Source organism: Pipistrellus kuhlii, unplaced genomic scaffold (assembly GCF_014108245.1).
Source record: "Pipistrellus kuhlii isolate mPipKuh1 unplaced genomic scaffold, mPipKuh1.p scaffold_m20_p_11, whole genome shotgun sequence".
Lineage (NCBI taxonomy): Eukaryota > Metazoa > Chordata > Mammalia > Chiroptera > Vespertilionidae > Pipistrellus > Pipistrellus kuhlii.
The window spans coordinates 14,371,019-14,391,099 of NW_023425416.1; the positions used below are offsets into that span (position 1 = coordinate 14,371,019).

At 44.2% G+C, this 20,081-nt stretch overlaps 1 protein-coding gene across 3 annotated transcripts in view; it reads right to left on the reverse strand.

The window, feature by feature from the left end:
- The window catches only part of CACNA2D3 (calcium voltage-gated channel auxiliary subunit alpha2delta 3), a 773,665-nt gene that overhangs the window by 206,675 nt on the left and 546,909 nt on the right, over positions 1 to 20,081 (reverse strand). For all 3 annotated transcript variants that reach the window (XR_004986777.2, XM_036430835.2, XM_036430833.2), the window contains 2 exons: positions 8,732 to 8,803; positions 6,663 to 6,743 (listed from right to left, as the gene is read on the reverse strand). Coding sequence is in view for 2 of the 3 variants with exons in the window: in XM_036430835.2 (XP_036286728.1) it covers positions 6,663 to 6,743; positions 8,732 to 8,803 (153 nt within the window). In the remaining variant the exon portion in view is untranslated. The remainder of the gene's footprint in view (positions 1 to 6,662; positions 6,744 to 8,731; positions 8,804 to 20,081) is intronic.

A 20,081-nucleotide genomic window follows, 5' to 3' on the forward strand; every position in this document is an offset into this window, starting at 1 on the left:
TTCATTATGCTGAGAAAGATAAACCAGAGATTTCCTATCCTTTGAGATGTATATTGTCTCTTTCATCTTGTCTCTTGGAAAAATGTCAGATACAGTCAACACTGCATTAATTACCATTATTATGCCCCAGTTTAATACGGACTTGAGGGGTCAAAAAGGACTAGGGGAGTCTGACTTTTCCCATTAAAAGCAAAAGTGGTATTTCGTTGGAAATCCGAACTCCAAATTAAGTCCAACAAATGATATTTTATAGTCAGCTAATACAGTCAGTGCCTTCTAATGTACATTCCTTCGGGTCTTGGCTTGCTTGTCAGAACTAATACTAAAAGGAGGATAGAACTCTTTGCATATGCTCCCTTAATGCCCTCTACTTTTCCTGTATTGCACTTATCAAAATGACAATAATCGATCATTGGTGAGTTTGATTATTATTTATCAAGGCATCAGTCAGGGGCTTTGATGATTAATATCTGTCTCCCTAAGGGTTCCATGATGGACAAGGTCACGCCATGTGGGTCAAAATATGTGGAGGCGTGGTTGGAAGGGAGAGAAAGGGAGCAGGGACACCAGGAAGAGTAAAAGGAGGAAGTGGGGGAACAATAGAACTCATTGAATTGAGCACAGATTCTACAAAGCTACCCTAAACTCTCTGCTCTCTCCCCTGGAATGAGGGTCTGAGCTGACCTCCCTACCCAATGTACTACACTTACTGTGTCATGGTTATCTCTTCCTTGTTTTCCATTTATGCCCTGGATGACTGGAATCTGCATCACCCACCAAGATGCCACCAGAAAGCCTTTCCCCACAGTTGCCAATGGCATCCTAATTCTCAAACCTACAGACAGCTCTCTCTTGAATCTTTCTGGTTGTGTTAGTCTAATGTCCCCTCTTCCTTCACAATATTCCCTCAGCTCCCAGGGCCCAGGTTCCTGGGTTTCCTGCTTCTCATCCTCCACCCTGCTCAAGCACTCACTTCCTCTCATTTCTCTCCCAGTGCCCTGGTCTGTTTTAGCTCTCCTTCCCCAATCAGCTCCAGAAACCACCTGGATGCTGTTATCTCCAGATCTGTGCTCCAGACTTGGCCCCTCCCCTCAGTGGCAGATCCACATGCCCAGCTGTGTGTTGGTCATTTCTACCTGGATATCCCTCAGGCACTGCATCAACACCACACCCAGAGTATCTCGGGGATTTCCCCCTTCCTGTGGCTCTTCCTGCCCTTCTCTCTCTGATGGTGGCACCACCACCCATCCCAATGCCCACATTAGACATTAGAGCATCATCCTTAAATTTGTTTCTCTCTTGCACTCCCAACTTGTTGATCCAAGTAATCACTAATTTTTATTCTAGAAATTACCCACTTTCAACTCTGCCTTCCCACCCTCCCACCCATGTAGATTTAATATAGATTTCCACACTTGTCCTAACTATTCTCCTGCCTCAAAGCTTGGTCCCAACCAATTCCCCTCAATACTGATCAAAGGCAACTCTGGCCCCGTTTCTCCCTTTTGTAAAACCCACTAAAGACCTCTTTTTGTGTAAGATGAAACCCATGGGAGTGTCCATCAGGTCTCCCTGGGGTCTGATCCCTACCTACCCACCCAGCCCTGCCTCCTTCCACTCATTGCCTCTCAGAGCACATGGCAGTGACAACAACCCCCTGTGGTTTTTCTCTCCCTCCCAGACCTTTACTCACACAGTGCTAGCGGCCTAGAGCACTACTCCTCCCCATCTCCCCCAACTAATTTTCATCCATGCTGTAAGCTCAGCCTCAGGATCATCATGGCCTATTAAAAGTCTATCCTTACCAGCCAGTATAGCTCAGTGGTTGAGCGTCAACTCATGGACCAGTAGCTCACTGGTTCGATTCCTGGTTAGGACACATGCCCAGATTGTAAGCTCCATCCCCAGTGTGTGTGTGTGTGTGTGGGGGGGATATACAAGAGGCATCTAATAGATGTTTTCTCATCACTGATGATTCTATCTCTCTCCCTCTCCCTTCCTCTATGAAATCAATGATAAATAAATAATAAAATAAAAGTCTCTCCTAACCTGCCCAATTGTTTCCTCCTTTCCAAACCATGTTTCCATAAAACCCTGAGCATTTCTCCCTTGCTACCTTCACCCTTATGCATGAAACTACACCCTTAATGCCCTCTACTTTTCCTGTATTACACTTATCAACATGATAATAACCAATTATTTGTGAGTTTGATTATATATTACCAAGGCATCAGTCAAGGGCTTTGATGATTTAATACCTCCCTCCCAATGTTAACAGGTTCTTTCTCCTTCCTCTGCCCTGTTCCAAATAAGCCAGTGCCTCCCTGTCAGAATGGGCTCTTGGTGGGGAAGGCGCCATCCCTCTCATCTTTGACTTCTGCACCCCCTGGCATTATGTCCTGGCATTATGGTACATAGCAGGTACTCTGGTTAAGGTCTGTGTATACTTAAGATGTTCTTCACTTTTTGACTCAAATATTATCTAATTCACCTTTAAGGTCTAAACAAAAGTTAATGTTAGAAATGAGCTGAAAAGGCAAGGCTGACTTTGGATGGCAGGTGTATACTCCCTCCTTCTCAAGGCTGTTCTTGAGAAGGTCTTCCTGACATTCAGAAACCATCTGGTGAAAATCCTTCCCAGGAAACCAGCCTGGGAGAATAACATCAGAACGCTTTGCTGGTTGGTGGGTGGCGCATGGATAGAACCTAATGTAGATGGACGAAGACAAACTCAGAGGAGCCAATCCCCAAACACCTTCTGTGAGTGAATCTTTCAAAAAACTGAAGGCTTATAATGTCACATGTCCAACATTTGTTTTTGGCCACAAATCAATATACGAATGAAATATCTCATATTTCATCTGAAATAGAACCAGTGTTCCTGTGCAGTCTTATGGAATAACAGAACACAGATAGGCCACAGGCGGTCCGGCACTTGGGGCTGCTCTGGGGGCCTTGCTCCTGAAGCCTCCCTCCTGGAGGCCAGGGGCCTCCATCCTGCAGCCGGAAAGGAGGTGCCTCCCTCCACTCCACGTGCAGGGCTCTGGGCTAACGAAGTGAACCCCATTATAAAATGGCTCGTTACCTTAACAGGCTGCGGTGTCTGGAAACTTTTGCCGGGGGGTCTGAATTCTTCATTAAAAAAATTACAGGAAGTCTGATTACCTTGTGGGAAAATCTACACAGCGAAGGGAAAAGAAAGAATTCTATCTTTGGGGAAAGCCCCACCAGCCAAGCGCTGACTCATCTTTACTAGGACAAGGTGTGGGTCAGGCCGGAAGGTGTGAGCCGCACTCTGCTCCCCCGGAGGGGCCTGTTCCGCCCTGGCTGGGCCTGGCTGACACGCACCGTCTCCCAGAGTGTTTGTGGGAATCAGAGGAGGAATGTCCTGCCTGTGTCTCCTGTTCCCAGCCTACCCCTTGGGAAAGCAAAAAACACATGTGTCCGTATGTCAGGCACCACTACAGCTGACCTTCCTCTAGTCTCCTGCTACACTTTGTTTCATTCATTGCTTACTAGATGAGTTATGTTGAGAAAGTTATTTCACGTTTCACCTAAAAATGGGGCCAAGGTGTACCCACTCCATGGGAGCCTAATAAGGATTCAGTGGGAATCGTGCATATAAATAATTTTTATCATGCCACATAGTAGCAAGTTCAATAAATCTTACATTGTTTTATTTTAGCTATTATTGTTAATGTTATCAACTATTATTTAAACTATGATTACTTATTACTGTCATTTATTATTCTTAATGGCTTTACGGTACTAAATAGTGGGTAAAACCATGTCTCACTAGCCTTGAAAGTTTGCGAGATATTTCCATTTTCTGGGCCTCAGTTTCTTGAGTTGTAACATGAGGGTACAGCAGTGTCTGTCTCTTATTAAGTGAGAACATGTGACAAAGAGTGTAGCACCTTCCCTGGCAGAGGAAGCTTTGAGAAATAAACTCACAGGGTGACTAATATCAGTTTCATATTATGCTCACAGTTTCTTGATTTGTTGGGCATGTATCAAGTCGTTTCCACATCTTGTCATCCTATATAATAAAAGCTTAATATGCTAAGTGCCTGGTCATCCAGTTGTCTGTTCAAGCAATCAAAGTGTAGTATGCTAATGACATGCTAAGGCCACTCAACTGCTCATTATGACGTGCACTGACCACCAGGTGGTAGACAGTCGACCAGTAGGTTAGCTTGCTGCTAATAGCTGTTAGCAGGCTGTTTGGAACTGAGAGGGATGGGCTGGACATGCCCTAGAGCCCTCCCACATTCCTCCCTGGCCCCTATCATGCACCAGTGGGGTCCCTCTGCCTGGCCTGCGCCCTCTCAAAATCTTGGATCCCGAAAGCAGCTTCATGCAGTCAGAATCCCATGTGGAGAAGACTGTATCAGGAGGCTGCCTATCACAACGGTCCCCGTGACCAGTGTGCTATAATTGTTTTCAATTAATGATAGTAGCCAATGCTTCATGCAAGTCTAAAAGCAGGTTCCATTGTTATCACATTGGACAGACAGGAGTTGGAGACCTGTCCACACTCAGCTCCGCAGTGACGGAGGCAGGGCCCTGTGTGTGCCTACCCCAGAGCTCTATGCTGAGCACAGGGAAGGCCCAGGGGCCCCTCACAATGGTGATGAATCAGGTTCAGCAGGAAAGAGGTAGTAAGGAAAGGGGCCCTGCCAGCCAGCCAGCTAGCCAACATTCCTGGCTGAAAAAGCTTGCTTCAGTCCACACGGGGGCAAAGGGAGCCCCTTTCAGTCTATGTCAGGGCCCGAAATGAAGAAGGGGAGCCAATCTTCTGGGTGCTAGGGAAGAGGAGGCAGGTATGGTCTCAACCCTGTGTAGTCAGGGAGTCATGTCGGATCAGTGAACACCCCTCTTTGGACCAGGAGCAGGGTCCTGTCTGCCCCACCCGACCTTCCACGCTCACATGTAGTCCTGAATGGCTGTGATGGGGCTGAGGACCTTGCCTCTTCCCACACTTTGCCCTGCTTTTCTGAGGGGCCCCCACTAGGCACCAGGTGAGAGTTTTCTGTGTGGGCTCAAAGATCTTGGTCATCTTTTTATTTTTTATAAATATATTTTATTGATTTTTTTTATAGAGAGGAAGAGAGAGGGATAGAGAGAAACATTGGTGAGAGAGAAACATGGATCAGCTGCCTCTTGCACACCCCTTACTGGGGATGATATGCCTGCAACCAAGGTACATGCCCTGGACGGGAATCGAACCTGGGACCTTTGAGTCTACAGGCCGACACTCTATCCACTGAGTCAAACCTGTTTCAGCTGGATCATCTGTTTAATAATGAGCCCAGCCATGTCACTCCCCTGGCTAACCTGTGTTTCAGAGAATGGAATGAGCACATCTCCACTTGTGCTTCACATGTGATTGCCAGGCAGAGGTTAGAGGAGATAAGCAAGAGAAATAGTGAGTCTGTTTACATTTAAAAGGACCTGCGCGGTGGCTGTGTGGGCAGCGTGAGGACAGGCAGAGTGTAATGATGGTGAGTGCAGGACTGCAATCTGAACAGCATTGTTCTAAAGGAAGGTGAATGTCAAGTCTGGGGGGAAACCAGGCTCCTGGTGTGGCCATTGCTCTGATTTCATTTGCGTGTTTATTTCACCACAGCAGCATACCTCCCATAGCCAGAGAACATAAATACCAATTAAAGTTATCCCCATGGACCCCAGCATGACTACTGGCACCACATCACCTCCATAGGAACTGGGTGCCCTCTGTAGCCAGCCCCAGAGGCAGAGCAGTTCATCAGCTTTGGGTGGGTTCCTGTGTTGGGCCTATCTGACTCAGACAGAGCAGACACCAATCCACAGACCACTGGGGAGTCCCATGGGAGTCAGGATGCTTGTTCTCATGGGAACTGGAGTAGGTGGCACTGGGACTCATGAGAGCCCTTCTTCTCCCCAAATGTAGTGATGGGAACAGGACGCTGGGCATTCTGTATGGCCAGGCAAGGGGCAAGCATGACTCCTCTCCCTGATGCAGGCTGGCCTCACATACAAAGCTAGGTTCCAGCCTTTCCACCTCCCCTCTTAGAGTCTCTTCCATCTAGTGCCCCTTCTCCATGGCCCCTGCCTTTTAATGCCCCTCATTGTGTTCTAAACTCCCAAAGCAGTGGGCCACCAAGGCCTGTTCAATCTTTGTTCAAAACTACCTATTTCACCCTCCCCAGTTACGTCCAACATTAAAGAAAGCCTTATAATTCCCTGGGGCACGTATTTTAATTTAGCATTAGGAGATGAATATTCAAGATTGCTTGGAAATGAATATACCCCATTGTCTTCTGAGACAGAGGAAACACTCTTTCAATATGGTCAGTGACCATTTTTCCCTGAGCCACACTGGGTTTCTATGAAGAAGTAACAGATCTTAGAGGGTCTTCAGACTGAAGTTAGGACCCTCTCATATCTGTTACTTCTTAGGAAATACCTAGAGAAGTTACATCTGTGGAGAACTGCATAGACTTGTGTAGGTTTCCATAGGCCAGACAAGTCTGGGTGGGCATGCATAAACTGCTTCAGATCTTCCCCTGCAAAGCAAAGCCTTCCAGAAAGAGAAAAGAAGGGCCTCTTTACTCTGTGTTTTAATATGTGAAGTTGTCTTGAACATCTGGCCCTTGACTCTTAAATAAGTGACATGTTACCTTATATTTGGGGATGGTCTTCAGCAGTTCTTTCACTGGGACATCTGTGCCAACCACGCCTAGAAGAATGCCCTTCGATCTCTGTTGAAAAAACATTAAATAATAACAACAGTAAGTTAATTTGGCAGAACTAGAACCTTCTGAGAAGCCACATGCTATAGCTCACTGTCTGATGCCTTCTCCAAAATGATAGAAATTGAGGATTAGCCCAGGTGTCCAAGAGGAACCCTCTTCTATTCCCCATCCCCCACCCAACATGTTACCAGATAAGCCTGGTAGCTTCTCAGGCCAAACATTAACAGCTATAACTCTCAACACACACTCATACCAAGACAACCTCATTCTCTTCCCTCTCCTAAAAATGAAGAATTGATGTGCAGAAGCACTAAAGTTTCAGCAGCTAAGGCCTGTGATCATTAATCAGTTTCTCTTATAGAAGCTTTCTACAGGAAAGACTTATAGTGTGTTAACTGCTTTCTCAATTTACACTACCATCTGGTGCCCAGGAGAGAGAGATTCAATAGCCAGAGAAAAGAGAAATAATCCAAAGACTGTTAAGCAGCCAGTTGAAGTCAAGAACTAAAGTGAAGAAAGAGACTTTTAGGGTCCCCGTTTCCAAGGTCGCTGTGATATGCAGAAACTTTCCAGTGTCAGAAAGGCTTTCCGGAAGAAGATATAAATGGCTACTGCCTGTTGTTTTCCTTAAATACAAGTCCACGCAGAGCCTCACACTGTGACCACATTTGGAAACAGGGTCTTGGCAGGTGTAATCAGTTAACCTTTTAACCGGGCGGGACCTATAAATACATCAAATGTAAACAATATCGGGAATAAGTAGGACATATGAATACGTCCTTGAAATACATGTTGCACCCCGAGAAGAACGGTATATATTTTTGTAATATATATTTTTTTATATTTTATTGATTTTTTACAGAGAGGAAGGAAAGGGGAGGGATAGTTAGAAATATCGATGAGATGAGAGAGAAACATTGATCAGCTGCCTCATGAACACCCGCCACTGGGGATGTGTCAGCAACCAAGGTACATGGTTGATCAGAATCGAACCTGGGACCTTTCAGTCCACAGGCTGACACTCTATCCACTGAGCCAAACCGGTTTTGGCTATTTTTTGTAATCTTTATCACTGTTTGTAAAATTTATAATTTTTTAATTTGACGTGTCCATTTTTTTTTTGTCGGTATTCTTTTCTATTTTTTTTTTGTAATTTTGTATTTTCCTTTGTACTTTATATATATATATATATATATATATATATATATATATATATATATATATAAATATATATATATATATTTCATTTATTTTCATGAAGTATAAATAAAATAAAATAAATGAAATTACGTCCTCCGGGCATGATGTACTGACACGTCCTAGTGAAAGAGTACGCGCCCGTTACAGGTTGTGTCATTAAAAAGGGAACTCCCCGGTTAACAGGTCTCGAGATGAAATCCTGGATTTAGGATGGGCCCTATATCTAATGACCGGTGTCTTTCTAAGAAGAGGAAAGGACATGAGAGAAGAAGGCCATGTGAAGACTGAGGCAAAGGTTGGATTTGTGCTGCTGCAAAGCAAGGAAAGACAGGGCCCAAGGAAGGATTCTTCCCTAGAGCCTTTGGAAAAAGCATGGCCCTGCCAACACCTTGATTTTGGACTTCTGGCCTCCAAAATTGTAAGAATAAACTTCTTTACTCTGAGCCACCCAATTTGTGGGACTTCGTTATCTCAGGCCTAGGAAGCTAATACAAGTTTGGCAACTTCAAATCGGAGACTAGCCATCCACCATAATCAAGGAGTCTTTCTGGGGTTTTCCTTCCTCTGGTCATTTAACACTTAAATGTTGTAAAAGTGCTGCACCCTGTAACGTGGTGCCTGCTTGAATTCCTCCCATCTCTGCTTGATTTCATGATTCTAACAGCAGGATTAAATGTGAGAGAACATGATAAGCCCTCTGTCCTTAAAATAAATCAATTAAGTGAAGACCATCAGAGCTTGAGCCAGAGGGGTCTCAGAAACCAACCCTCCTGGCATCAAGCAGCTGTACTCACGGTTTCATTCTGCTTACTAAACACGGGCATGGCGACTGTGGTCATCAGGACAAGGCCCTGATCATCGGCAAGCTAGATGGAGAGAGAGAAGCCAGTTACCTGAGACTGACCTGGAAGCGCAGGGCAGGAGCCACCTCCGTGGCTGACCCTCCTTCACAGGCCACGGGCGTTGGGAGTGGACGGGCACCCACTCGAGCCCTCAGCCCTGAAGGAAGTGCAGAGCCAGGATTTGGATGAGGATCTGGGCCCCTGGCTGGGGAAACAAAGTCAGTCGCTCCAGATGATCAGTTCACTGCATTACACCATTTGGGTTCAAATAAAGCCTTGTTGAGTCTTAGTGATTCATTTTATTGTATTAACGCAGATTGCTTTTACAATTTTACTTGGTAGACATTTATGTTCAATATGTACAATGTTAAAGCTTCTTGTATTCTGGAAATTGAGGATCAGAAAGCATGAAGGTAAGGGTTCTATACGTGGCCCTGTTGAGAAAAGTGGAATCTGGAAGCATTTACTCTCCCCAGAGTAGTTGAGTTATGGGTATTTTCTGGCGTATAAGACGACCCCCTAATTTTACAGTTAAAACATAGGTTTAGGCCTATATTCGCCGTATAAGACTACCCCCCACTACCGACCGAGGCAACACCAGTTCTTTTTTTAATAGACCGCCTCTCTGATTCTGGCCAATCTGAGCAGGCTTTTTACTAGAACACAGTGTAGCTTCGGGTACAGAACATGTATCAATATAATTTGCATGCATAAAAAGCCTGCTTGGATTGGCTGAGTTAGAGAGGCGGTCTATTAAAAAAAGAACTGGTGTTGCTTCGGAAGTGGGGGGTAGTCTTATACAGAGAATATAGGCCTAAACCTATGTTTTAACTGTAAAATTAGAGGGTTGTCTTATATGCCGGAAAATATGGGGTAAGACCTTTTTGGACTTCTACAGATCTTTGCATGCCAGTCCCAGTTGAAAAGTACACACATACACACACACACACACACACAAAAAAAAAAAAAAACAAAAAAAAAAACACACAAACACCCAAAAACATAGCCATAGCTGGTTTGCCTCAGTGAATAGAGTGTTGACCTGCAGACTGAAGGGTCCCAGGTTTGATTCTTGTCAAGGGCACATGCCTGGGTTATGGCCTCAATCCCCAGTGTAGGGCGTACAAGAGGCAGCCAATCAATGATTATCTCAACATTGATGATTTTTTTCTCTCTCTCTGTCTCCCTTACTCTCTGAAATCAATAAAAATATATTTTAACCACACCCTCCTCCCACCCCCCCGCAAAAAAAACACCCCATAACTTTTGATCATCTGATCCCTGAAATCACTGCTAAGAAGCTAAACATTTCTCCTGAAGGAACAACTCTTCAAATGTGGCAAGAGCATGCTTTGTGACACTCTGATTTGCACACAAATGCAGAGACACACCGCACATCTGCTTCTCACACAGCTGGGAAACAGGCCTTACCACAACACAAATGGAGAAACAGAGTCCTGGACCATAGTAGGCTTTGGTTCAAGAAAGACCTGTTCTAATTCTCAACTTGAGTCTTTATTAACTACATTAGACAACTTCCATGTCCTCAGATAAAATAATGCCAATTATGCCCCAGTTTTGTTGCCATGAAGATAAAATGTGAACAGCCCAGCATGGTACCTGGCATAAAAAGGGGCTCGAAGAATTCCAGTTCCTTCCCCTGCCTTCTAGGCCACATGGCTAGTAAGTAGCAGAGTCCAAAATGAGATCAGGACATGTGGCCCTGCTGATACCGTGTTTCCCCGAAAATAAGACATCCTCCAAAAATAAGACCTAGAGCATGAAAAAATAAGACATTCCCTGAAAATAAGATCTAGCACATCTTGGGGGGGAAAATTAATATATGACACTGTCTTATTTTCTGGGAAACAGGGTAGGAAGCAAAACTGGCAAGGCAAGTCCGGTAGGAGAATGATGATTTCTGGTTTCATAGCCCATTCAAGTCTCAAGTCAGGCAATTTGTGAAGGAGACTCCACTATTTTCATTCTAGAGAGTTTTCTGGCCTTTGGGCACCTCTCTGTAGTTTTAATTCCATAGCAAAATCAGGGTGGGCTTCCTCAGTCTTCTCGGGAAGAGGTTTTATAAAGAGAATATCCTAAAATCTAGAGGCTCCCATGGAGTGATGTCCCTGTAGACTGGCTGTTCTCTTAAGAAAGGGTCATTGAACCCAGCCCATCTTCCATCAGCCCTGTTCTTCCAGTAGATTCTTTGAGCTACAGAACCCCACAATGCCTACTGTGATATAAAGACTAGCGGTATCAGAGTAGCCCCACTCCAGACCTGCTGAATCTGAACCTTTATTTTAGTAATTAGTATGCATATTATCATTCAAGAAGCACTGTGATACAGCAATCCTTTGCATCATCAATAATCATGATGCCAAAGAAATGCTTGTGTCATTGGGACAAACTCCTAATAGGAATGGAGGGGGCCATGTTTTTATTACTTTTACACACATATCAAGATGGGCTTATATTCCCCCATAATAAGCAAGATGAGAAAAGTCTCACAGTCCCTCAAGACTGGGGATTCATGGTATGATGGTTACTTTCATGTGTCAGCTCGGCTAGGCCACAGTGCCAAGTTGTTGGATCAAACACCAGACTAGCCGTGGCTGTGAACAATCTTTTAGACGTGATTAACATTTAAATCAGTAGACTTTAAGAAAGCAGAATACCCTCCACAACACATGTGTCAAACACAAGGCCCGCGGGCCAAATCCGTCCCGCCAGGCCTTGCAATGTGGCCCGCACCGCGCTGTCATCACTGCACTCCGCTGCGTTTCCATCACAATGACAGTTTATGACTGTTCAGTAAACCATTCGGCCCACGATTTAGGCTGGATTTTAGATTTTGGCCCCTTCTCTGATTGAGTTTGACACGCCTACTCCACAACATGGGGATGTTTTCTTCAATCAGTTCAGAGTCTTAAGAGAATAAAACAGATCCCTCAAGGAAGAAGGAATCCTGCTTCCAGACTGGCTTCGGACTCAAACCCTTCCTGGACTCCCAGCCTGAGAACCTGCCCTTCAGGCTTCATTAGTGTCCGCCCACAGTTGTGTGAGGCAGTTCCTTAAAAGAAATCTCTGTCTCTAAATACATACAGGGGGAAAAAATAGAACAATATACATACAGAGTGCCCCAAAAATGTATACACGTTTCTTTCTGATACTCAATAGATGTTTCTTTCTTTTCAGATGTAACCCATTGGAAATGAATTTTTGGGTCACCTTATATGTATCTCCTATGCTTCTGATTCTCTGGAGAACCCTTACTAATACACACGGTAATCCTGTAGTCTATTGTTTGGGGCAGCCTAATTTGGTTGTTAGAATAAGTAAACAAAACATTATCATAATTAATAACTAAATCAAATGGACTATGAGATGATGTTGACAGTTATTATTGCCAATAACCAGGTCAAACAGTTTGTGAAAACTGGGTTCCAACCTCTTGCTAAAAGTAGGGCATGATATTGCTGTCATTGAGGACACACAAGGCCATTTTCGAAGGCAGAACCAACGCACAGTAAACATCTCTCAGAATCAGAAATCTTCCCAAACCCTGAATCCTTAAATAATTCTTAATGCTGTTATAAACTGATATAAGTTGATTCATAATACTGGGGAACTTCCACTTTGCAACTCAAATAAAAATTTCAAGCTATGCTAACATATATACCATGCATGAAATAAAAACATAACATTGGCAATAATGAGAAATGAAACTTTCCCCACCCCTCTGCAACCAGCAAAAATCAATTCTAAATCACTGGTCATTGTTCTGTTACAAACACAAGATCATGAGAACCTAACTTCTCAACATGAAGCCGGAAAACAGTGTCAACTCCATGCAGGGGTTACCGTATTTTTCAGACCATAAGACGCACCGGACCATAAGACGCACCAGTTTTTAGAGAAGGGAAATGAAGAAAAAAAGATTCTGAAACAAATAGTGTCCTAAATTATTTTATGTGCATTAAAACCCAACATTCACAGTCATAAACACATGTAATCAACCCTGTAAACAGCAGCATTTAGAACCATTTTAGAGCCGGGCAAGCACACAGAGACCACACAGAGCCGGGCAAGTAAAAAAACTTTTTTTTTAAAGTATATGTGTAGGCTATATTTGGACCATAAGACGCAGGGACTTTTCCCCCCCACTTCTGGGGGAAAAAAAGTGTGTCTTATGGTTCAAAAAATACGGTAATTCCAAAGGTAACGACTGCATCATCGTTACCTAGAAAGAAATCCCCATATTTTATCTGAAACCACTCATTTGTAACCTACCCCAGGTAAACAGAAGGAATGCAGTGAGCTCAGTCTAGCCACTATGCTCTGAGCTCACCTATTCCTCTCCTAGGGGCAGCTCTGGCCCAAGCTGGGATGCGGTTGGCAAGAACCCTAACTTGGACCTCCCCAGGCTGTAAGCCCATCATATGGCCATGCGGGCTAGCTGGGCCTTGGAAATATCACTTGCATGCTCTTCATGTTATTCTGAACCCACCAGCTCCTTCTTCCCCAGCCTCCACAGGTCTGGCTTTTGTGAATCTTAAACATTTCATGGAGCAGGAACATCAATTTGAAAATTAATTTGCACTGTAAATATTTTATGATAGAAAGGCATTCAGTACTCATACCATAGGAAATAGAAGCCAGTGGCAAAAGTTTTTTTTCCAGACCACCAAGCAGAAGTTAGGCAGCCAACCACAGCCAGACACCCTCTGCCCCCAAACGCTAGGGGGTCCCTGCTTTTCTCTGGCCCTTTAACCTGTAGCAGCTGCTGAGGCAAGAGCTGCTTATGATTCATACGCGTGGCTTCCAAGAAAAACGCAGACGTAGAGTCAACATTCATTTTCCAAAGTGTAGGAATGGGAGAGGGGGGTCACCATGGTCCATCTCAGCAAAATCCCATTAACTCAAGTCCAAGTGGGAACCCTAAAATGAACTACCATTCAATTACACTTGCCTAGGCTTTGAACAGGCCTCCAGAAGGCTTGGTTGTGGGGCTCCGTTGTTTAATACGTGTATATTATTCCATAGCCTTCATTTCCTGTGCTACATAATGGGGACTGTTCTAGTATCAAAGGAAATGATGAATAATAATACTGAACACCTGGTTTATAAAACGCAAGCTTGCTCAACAGATTGACTGCTTCCTGCTAGCTTCCCAAGTTAATCATGCATGTGGTCCATATGAATATGCATTTGGATTCATGTGTGAGGCGCAGGCAGCGATGCCAGGCCTCTGCTCCTCCTGATTTGCTTCCCGTGGGTGACACTGCAGATCACTTTGGGTGTGGCCCGGATAAAACAATGGCACCACAGTTGTGGCCTGACAGTTTTTGCTGCTGGCCTAATTGTTATTATTCATTGATTCCCTTGAGAAACATTCTCTGAGCATCAGCTTTGTGCCAAGTTCTATGCTATGTGCCGGAAGTCAGCTAGGAATGAGACATAGGTCTTATCTTCAGGGAACACAAGTCTGTCAGGGGAGAGCAAGACTAAGGAGACAGAGGGCGAGGAGCCGGCCGGGATGGGCACACTGGCTCTCACTACATGAGCAGGGAAGCTGAAGTAAAATTGTCTGGACTTTAGTGATCCCTGTCAGGCATTGAGTGACAGATTCATCCAGTTGTTTTATACTTAAGATTATTTATGAGTGAAGGAATATATGAAGACCTTTTTAAAAACTGCCCAGCCCCCTTTTCCTCATCTTTTGTAAATATCACCCCCTTCACCCATTCCACCCACAAGTTTCTCTTGGCAGCTAAGCTCTTCCACCCTGCTTGTGACTGGGCATCAGACCCAGGCTGAGCCAACCAGAGCACTACACACACACACACACACACACACACACACACACACAAGCACATACACGTATGCACACATATGCACACACATGCACATTCTCTCTAGGCCACATTGATTGGTTTATTATTAGGCAATAATTCAAGGTGAGCTACCTTGGCTTTTTTTCTTTTTTCCTACCTGGACTAATAGGTAAAAACCTCTACTCCTATTTGTGGACAGTTATAAGAATGTGATACTGACAGCCATGCCCACCTTCCCTCCCCCACAGAACAGCCACTGAGGACACAAAGTCACCCCAGAGAGAGGAGAGATACGAGGGGTGTGTGTGTGTGTGTGTGTGTGTGTGTGTGTGTGGTGTGTTATGGGGGAAAAGGAAAGGGAGAGAGATTAAAACAGGAGAAAGAGAGAGTCCCAGCCCCTGGATGCCCTCCTTCCTAAGGTCAGCTCTCCCCATGCTTTTTGCCATGATTGGGTCATTTGAAGCAGTGTTTTTTTATTTTGTTTTGTTTTGTTGTTTTGCCCAAATGAGTATGGATTGGTTTTGTGACTTGTGACAGAAGAGTCCTGAGTGGTGCAAGTGCCAATATTAGCCATAAATGACCCAGTAAGCTCTAGCTACCCATGGAGGTGGTCCTTCCCACCAGGACATAATGTGAGGACACCCGGGGAAAGGACAGTCAGGGAGACGGGCGCAGCATCACCAGTGTCCAACAGGCCCTTTAGACCAGGGCATCTGCTGTGGTGCCTTTCTCACCTCTCCCCTCAGAGAAAGCTTGCCAGGCCAGTGGCACAGCCCTCGGGTTGTCCTGCAGCTGGAGCCTCCTGCGGGTGCGTGCCAAGCCCCAGGGAAAGAGGGCGAGCTGGGTGCCAGGCCCTAAGAAGGCATTTGAGCAAGTTAAGAGCTGCCAGGTGGTTTTCAGCAGAGCCTTCTGCCAGGTCTGCTCAGCCCTGGAGGCCTTGGCTCAAAGAGGAGGTTGTGCACAAATGGGGAAGCGGCTCAGGAAGGGGCGGGCACTAAGCCAAGATCAAAGGCCAACTCAGTGTCTCTCCTCAAATATCACATTCCTCCTGTACTTTGCTCCTCTTAGGTTTCTATGTTTTCCTTTTTCTTATTAAAGTTGATCAATGTATTGACCATTTTAAGAGTACATCGTGTAAGTGCGGGACATAATACAAACACATTTCATAGACACATGCATGTAGCTGTATTTCTGCAGTGCCTTCCTTCCAGTACCTGAGATGAACGCCAACTTGCGCTCCAGGAAAAGACACTGCCGCTCCCTAGTGGAGGGTTGGGGGAATTGCAGGCACAAGGTCCTGGGAGATAAGCCCTTTTCAGAATATGGCCTTCCCAATAAAAAATGTATTTAAATGACAGCCAATGTCACTTAGTTCCTCTCCAGTGGAGGAAAAGATAGACTGTATCAACTCTTAGTTCTGCCAATAACCCTTGTCTTAATAGGAAAATAAGAGTACTAGGAGGTGGAAAAACACAGTTGTGTACATCTTTCCATAGCAGATGAAATGTTTAGAAAGGACTAACACTGATTCTTCAGGTAAGCAGGACCTGAGAAGGTGACACGGGAGTGCTGGAAATGCAGCTTGAATGAAAGGAAGCCAACTCCTTGGCATTTTCTCTTCTCCTCTCCCCATGAGCTTAAGTCTACCAATGACATGGGAATCCCCAAGGGCCATACTCTGGGCATCATATGCTGAGGGAAGGGCAGTGGGACTGGATGGAAACAGATGGCACCCAAGTCCTCCAGTTTTCACACTCCAGAGCAACTAAGAAGAAAGTCATGGGAAGGACAGTCTGTGCAGATGGGAGCATCAGGGAGAAGAGCTGGGACACATGAACAGAAGAGGTGGCTAGGAAGAAACTCTCTACACATGCAAAAACTCCCTGGGCCTTCCCACCTATCCCTGGACCAAAAAGTCCTCTGTACCTATCCCTTCCATGCCTGCCTACATCTCCTCCCCAACCTCCCACCCCTGCCTTTATCACAGGAGCCCTGATCCTCAGTACTGGGAAGAGATGTCAGGGGGGAATCCCATAAGAACCATCCTCAATGACCTATCCTCACCTGTACTTTCTGTTTTGGGGTATAAGCAGAAGTGCCTTGACTCTGAGGACACCCCCTGGTAGGGAAACAGGCAAGTTCCAGAGAAGAACACAGGTGAAACCCACTGAAACCTGGAAACAAAATCCTACCGGCACATCTTACGTGTGAAAGGGGAGCTCAGGATCATTAACATCACCTGATTGGCTAATGGTAACATTATCTGATCCTGAATGTTAGTCTCCTTGAGATTTCCCCAGCTGATCATGAAACCTGCTGGTCTGTTTTAAAGGAGAGGCTTTACACATGTCTGCAAATGTCAAAATCAGTTTACTCAGTAGCCCAAGAAGTCATTTTAAAATGAGAAGGGTAATCGAAGGTAGGGGAGGGTGGCAGCAAAAGGGAGAGATCAACCAAAAGACATGTGTGCAGGCATATAAGCCTAACCAGTGGTCATGGACAATGGGGGGGAGGGTGGGGAAAATATGTGGGGAGGGGTTTGGGATGGGAATGGGGGGATGAAGACAATTATGTGATACCATAATTAATAAAGAAATTTAAAATAAAATAAAATGAGAAGGGTAAGAAAGAATAGTTTTTTCTACAAAAGACTTCTAAATCATGTATATTTCTGATTAAGTGTTTTATACTTATCTCTTTTTCGTATGATTGAAGTTTTTAATAATAAGAAAATCCCCATAAATACTTATCTACAGAAAGCATTTTATAAATAAAACCACCCAAAAGCATATGCTTGCAATGAATATTAATGCAAAAAAATAATGATGATAATAGTTCTTTTAAAAAAATAAAACAAAACAACAACTCCTTTTTGCATGAAGAACAAAACAGCCCTTTAAAAGAACAACTGTAACACTTTCACATGAAAAAGCTATCAGAATAAAGTTTTGTATTCTTGGTTCAACATATTACATATGACTATCAGTATTTTGGATGCTCTTTATAGCAAGAGGTTTTGAAAAAGCAGGCATTGTTATTTTTAATTGAAGAGCTGGTTCTTTCCATGTAAGCGGTGAAGCGTCTGTCTTTTCTAACACTCCTCAGATGAACTGTTTCTCTTTGAAAATCTAGACAAATTATGGACAACGGACATTATTTAGATTCTCAGTTTGCACTGGCATTTTTCAACATTTTTGCAAAATTCCTGAATCCTCAATAGCAGTGGAGCATAATCATAAACTTGAAATAAATAAACCTTCAAGTGAAATGCTCCCTGCTCTGCCTGTGATTCTCTCGGTAAAGTGTAGTCACTGGGTCCCAGAGAGTGTATGTAAATGTCATCTTTTAAAAAATATATTTTATTGATTTTTTATAGAGAGGAAGGGAGAGGGATAGAGAGTTAGAAACATCAATGAGAGAGAAACATCGATGTGCTGCCTCCTGCACACCCCTTATTGGAGATGTGCCCGCAACCAAGGTACATACCCTTGATCAGAATCCAACCTGGGACCCTTCAGTCCGCAGGCCAACGCTCTATCCTCTGAGCCAAGCCAATTAGGGCCATAAATGTCATCTTGCTTCAGCCAAGGCATTTCTTTGTCTTACTGAGTCACTGCTACTTGCACCTGAGATCTGGAGAGCATGCATTCTTTTTAAGTTTTGAAATTTTTAATAGATTTTATCAGTTATGCTTCAAAACAGTTATATCCATCTTATACCTACACCCTCATCAAAAGCCTCAATTCTCTTTTCTTAAACATTTTTTTTCTTTAGGGAAAGATCTTTAGAAGCAGATTTTTATATGGTCTCTTCATTTCTAATCCAGTTCCTTCCAATCTATTTTTAATTCATCATACAGAATAATATATATTTTAATTTATCTTTATTGTTGAAAGTATTACAAATGTCCCCTTTGTGTTTTGTTGTTGTTGTTGTTATTGTTGTTTTGTTTCCCTTTGTCTCCCTCCACCCAGCACCCACCGCTTCCAGGCCTTCACCACACTATTGTCTGGGTCCATGAGCTATGCATATATGTACCTAAGTTCCTCAGTGGTTAATCTCTACCCATCTCCCACCCCCACCTTCCCTCTGAAATCTGTCAGTCTGTTTCATGCTCTTATGTCTCAGTGGAGATCCTTAATTCTTACAAGATTCACTATGTTTTAAGTTGTCTAAACACAAAAATAAACAGATTTCCCTTTTTGAACTTTACCTGCATCTTGCATGAACTAAGTCCCTGAATTTGTCGGTTCTCTCATTCTCATTTAAACAACCTGAGGACAGCATGGCGGATGATAAGGCTGATGTTGGAACATCTGTGTGAGACTCTCCAAATAACTGTCTTCTAATAAAGTTGTTATTGTTCAGGAAAACGTTTCCTTTGTTTTCTTTCCCCCCCCCCAGGGTTTCTAAGATGTAAGTCATTAGGCAGGGAATGTGCTTATGAGTAAACATGTACATAGAAGAGGATGCTGCCTTTGAGCAGGGACACATATAAGTAAAGGCCTGGCAGGAGGATATGACAGATGAGCATGTCTGAAAGCTGTCTTGGGAAATGGCTGTGTTTGTTTATTAGGGTAGAACATGCTTATTTCAAGAATTCCCCAAAATAATGAACATGAGAATTATCATGGGGCATTAGGCTTTGGCCAGTGTTCACAACGAGCTAGGACACACAACTGATCCCCACCCCCTTCGCGGACAGACATTTATATGTTCACAAACGTGGCGTAGCCACCTCTCCACAATCGATGCCTGGAAACCCAGCCAAGTGTGGAGCTTCGGGGCTGAGACAAAGCCTTCCCCTTGTTTAAAGACCCCCTGAAATGCCGCTTCCTCCATAAACCTTCCCTAACGAAGTGGAAATGGGAACCAGATGCTCTCCAACCTCACTACAAAGATAATCATATTTACTCTACAGCCCAAGATACCATCTAGGACCAGGTCTGTGCAAACTGTTAATGCAGCAAAGTCACTGAACACGCAGCTGGAAGGCAAGCTGGGGTTCAGTGGAGCCTGGGGACCCCAGGGGCAGAAGCTGGGATGCTTTCTCTTTTCACCCGCAGCATTCAGCGTGGAGTTGTTAAATAAGGAGCGCTCAGGAAACACTCTTGGAAGGAATTTACCCCAACCCCATCCTTTTATTTAGCTTAAAAGTGAGGTCCGGAGAGGATGAGGAGTCACAGAGGACTGGGACCAGCATTCTGACAGACTCTAAGGCTACTGCTGCGGCTCTCATGGTGGGCAGCCTCTGTTCCCGCCTTCTCCTTGTGTCTTTGCTTAGTAGGTTCTGGGAAGCTGATGCCTGCATGCAGCTGCCACCCATAGGGCAGAAGGCTTGTGATGTCCAGCTGATGTCACAGAGCTTTTTTTTTTTTTTTTTTTTTTTTTTTTTTTTTTTTAACAGCTTAATTAAACACTGTCATCTCCTTGGAGAGCAGCACAAAAGGAGAAATGGTCTGCAG